Source organism: Ammodytes marinus (assembly GCF_949987685.1).
Source record: "Ammodytes marinus genome assembly, chromosome: 17".
Taxonomy (NCBI): Eukaryota; Metazoa; Chordata; class Actinopteri; order Uranoscopiformes; family Ammodytidae; genus Ammodytes; species Ammodytes marinus.
The window spans coordinates 14,424,758-14,428,452 of NC_137221.1; the positions used below are offsets into that span (position 1 = coordinate 14,424,758).

General features: G+C 42.3%; 1 protein-coding gene across 1 annotated transcript in view; it reads right to left on the bottom strand.

Annotated features, from left to right (window-relative positions):
* Positions 1–2,743, bottom strand: part of fkbp9 (FKBP prolyl isomerase 9) — an 11,055-nt gene extending 8,312 nt beyond the window's left edge. Inside the window, exons 1-3 of the mRNA XM_080045564.1 lie at positions 2,461–2,743; positions 1,446–1,591; positions 1–122 (exon numbers count right to left, since the gene is read on the bottom strand). The exon at positions 1–122 is cut by the window's left edge and continues 68 nt beyond it. Of these exons, the coding sequence (XP_079901690.1) occupies positions 1–122; positions 1,446–1,591; positions 2,461–2,663 (471 nt within the window). The 5' untranslated portion in view covers positions 2,664–2,743. The remainder of the gene's footprint in view (positions 123–1,445; positions 1,592–2,460) is intronic.
* Positions 2,744–3,695: the final 952 nt, after the last annotated feature.

The window sequence follows — 3,695 nt, forward strand, 5'->3', positions numbered from 1 at the left end:
CACCTTTCTGGAGCAGACGGTGGGCATGTGGTAGGAGTTTGACTGGACGCCATCCTCTGAGTTCCATACATCCAGCAGCAGCACGTCAAAGTGGAGGATGGAGTCAGGAGGGATGATTTCACCTGAGGGGAGGAGACACAATACTTTCTAAACTCGCTAAAGTCTAAAGGCATCAAGACCTTGCAGAACGGAAATGTCACAATAACTCTATTGTTATACATCACTGAAGGATTTTCTTTTTTCACAATGCTATCTTTGTCCTGTGTTATCTAATGTTTTTTCAAAATGTAATTTGATTCATTTAATTGTGTATATTATTCACTAGAACTGAAACGATTAGCTGACTAATCAATAAGTGTCTGGATAGGCGCTCTGACCACTACACCACGAGCACCCCCATCATCTTTTGAGTTTTTAAACTGTTGGAATAAAAGAATAAAAGGTTGGGCTCTGGAAAAGTGTAATTTTATAAACAAAGTAATTACTGCCTGAATCCCCCAAAAAATCCAAAGATTAATGGATAATAATAATAATACTTTAATAAAGCACAAGTTGCAGCCATATCTAATCGTCCATTCCTGTCTCACACTTGCAATCGCAACGAATAATTTTGGGAAAACATTTTTTAGGTCACCACTGATTTTTTATTGTATTTGTATCATTATAGTAGACTGAATAGCTTAAAGTTTTGTAATTTTATTCCAGTTTTGGAAGTTTGGTCATTGTTTCTTGCTTTCAAATGCTTTACAGACCAATGAATAATTGATTAATTGAAAAGGTCATATGCAAATTTCTATCGATTATGAAAAAAATTAAGTGTGTAATTGCACAAAGTAAACACCTCTTCATGTCATTAAACATCTTGCTATCTTGAGCTTTGTCCAAGCATTCTGTTGAGTTAAAGCTGCTTTCACCAACAAAACTATATTGGTTAGCATCTCCACCAACTACTTTAGCAAACTATCCGTCACCACCAGACTGGTAGCGGAGCTGTTACCTGTCTACACGTGCCTGTCTCACTCCCTTTATTTAACTATTTCATGCACACACACAAAATACACATAGGGGTCTCTACAGTTAAACAGAACAGTTGTTCTGATCATCCTACAGTCATATGCAAATATTTTTACATTTCTGCTTCCTTGTCTGCCATGTTCCTCTGACATCATTCAACATGGACGCTTGGGAGCAGCCCACTTCCTCTCTGCTTCAGCTGACTCTGGCACAGCACCATACGCTGCTTTCTTCAAATACCTTTTTTTTTTCTCCTGCCAATGTCTGACCAACTTCTGTCATTGTTATAGTGAGCAGTGCAAGATGTGCTCACTAATTTCTGTAGAGGACATGCGATAAGCCGACTTAACTGAAGCAAAATAAATCAAATCAGTGGCGTGATGAGACACAGGGGATGTGGCCATTTGACAGGAAATGTTTAGCATACGCACCATATCCCTGCTTTCCATAGGCGAGCTGAGGCGGGATCTTGACAAGTCGTCTCTCATTGACACACATCCCCACCAAGGCTTTGTCCATCCCTTGGATCAGCTGCTTCTTGCCGACAAACACGTTGTAGGTGCTGCCACGGTCGTAACTGAAACACACAGAAGACATTGGCAACTCATTCAGAAAAAATAAATCAATTCACCAGATGTCACAATAAGCCAGGGTTCAGAGTCATTAAGAATGAGTGAATGCACAGCTACTGTATTAATACAAAGCCTGGACTCAAGTTAGTCAAGATCTGAGCTTTTTATGTCATCATCTTTACAATCAGTGACTTCTTAAGAAGTATCACTCAGATAATTATTAGTTTAGTTTACACATTGACATTTTCTGATTTAGTTTACACATTGTAAACTCAACTAACTCTATAAGTACGAAAAGGGCCCCGGTACAAGACAGGCCACAAAAGTGGATCAAAATAGCCTTAAGTAGTTCAAATTCTGTAAATAGGCTTTTATGGGGGCATTTGGGGTCTTTTTTTTGGGGGGGGGGGGGGGGGGGGTCCTTGGGGTCTCTGGGGACCTTGGACAGTTGACCTTTTTGCCGGTTCACTTATTACTGTTGACTAGATCAGTGGTAACCAAGTGGAGTCCTGGAAACCCAGAGCTTCAACATTATGGATAAAGACTTGGTGCACAGCAGGTCCCAATAATTCGAGTGTGATCAATTAAGCTAATATTAGTAGCCTAATATTAATCTATAAAGTCTAATGGCAAAATTCTCCATCTGATGAAATCGGAATCCTGTGTTTAATCCCTTCTCGGGTCGTTGATATGACAAGGTTTTTGAGCTCTAGGATAAAAGATGTGTGGATTCAGATAACAGTCTGCCTGGCTGCATGCGTGGCTCACAGGGGCGTACCATTACAAGCGCACTTTTACGCACGGTGCACCTGGTCAGCTAGTGCAGAGCGAGCCTGAAAAGTGGAGAATAATTCATTCTTTGCTCGATACTCACCTGGAGTCGAACTTCTTTCCGTCCGGAAACATGCCATTGTAGTGATACCTGACATAATCCCCCACTTTGACTGCGCGAACGCACTGCTCCGGCTCGAAAGTTTTCTCAATGATGATGTCGTCTAACGGTACCGGAGGAGCGTCACAGGCGGCGAACGCCACCAGAACCGATAGATAAAGCATCCCCTGCACCCACTGGATCATTTTCGCTTCCGACAAACTCACAAGGGATGGAGATAACTGTTGGAACGGCCTGTAGTGTGTGTGTATGCTTCGCCTCCCTGTTCCCCTCTACTACTTGGATAGAAGTCCTGCCCCCGGTCTTACAGCGAGAATGATCACGTGTCAAGGCAGACAAAGATGTAGGCTACAACATCCGGTTAGAACTTTTATATATAACATCAACTGGTGACCTAAACACAGTGTTTTAATCAAAAAACTAAACTAAATTAAGATGACAAGACATTAAACGATGTCTGTATGTGACACAAAGTACTAAAAAGATAGCTGAATTAGCAAGCTGTGCTTTTACTTTGAAATCAAAGTATACATTTCCTGTGTGATCCTGCTTCTTTTCGAGCTAACTTGACGCACCTATGAATTGAATGAGATAATTTTTGGGTTTTTGGGCACCACGTATTGCTCCTGCGCAGTGCAACCTCTGAAATGTGTCAACGTGGTAACGAAAGGGTCTCCACACAGCTGCATACACACAATCCGACCCCCCTCCCCTCCTCCCTTTGGATCCAATCACATCAGAATAATGCGCACATCTGGATACGCCACTGGCCGGAGTCAAACAATATAGCCTACAACGCGCGGGACAAAAAGTTTGCTTGAAGGCTATATGATGTTATGTATGCATCCCGTTTAGGACTTTGGGGGCGGATGGGACAGGCAGGAATGTCTCTCTCTACGTGGCAGTGGAGGGGGAGGGACACTCCTCAGGGGTTTAATTAGTTACCGTGAGAAAGTAGGTTAAACTAAAGTATTTTAGGGAACAATATTATTGGTCAGTCTTGGACTTAAAATAGCTCAATGACGTGTGTCTTAAAAATAAAGAGTTCCTTCATCAGTGTTGCTGTTAAATTATGAAATGTCTAGGCCTGCTCTATTAGGTTTTTACAAGTCCTGTGTACAGACAGAACACGAGCAGTGATTTACCGGAGATTTAAGTGGGAGGAGCAGCTCCAGCGACTGCTCGAGCCCTGCGCCCGGGGGAGGGGAGGCTTTGCT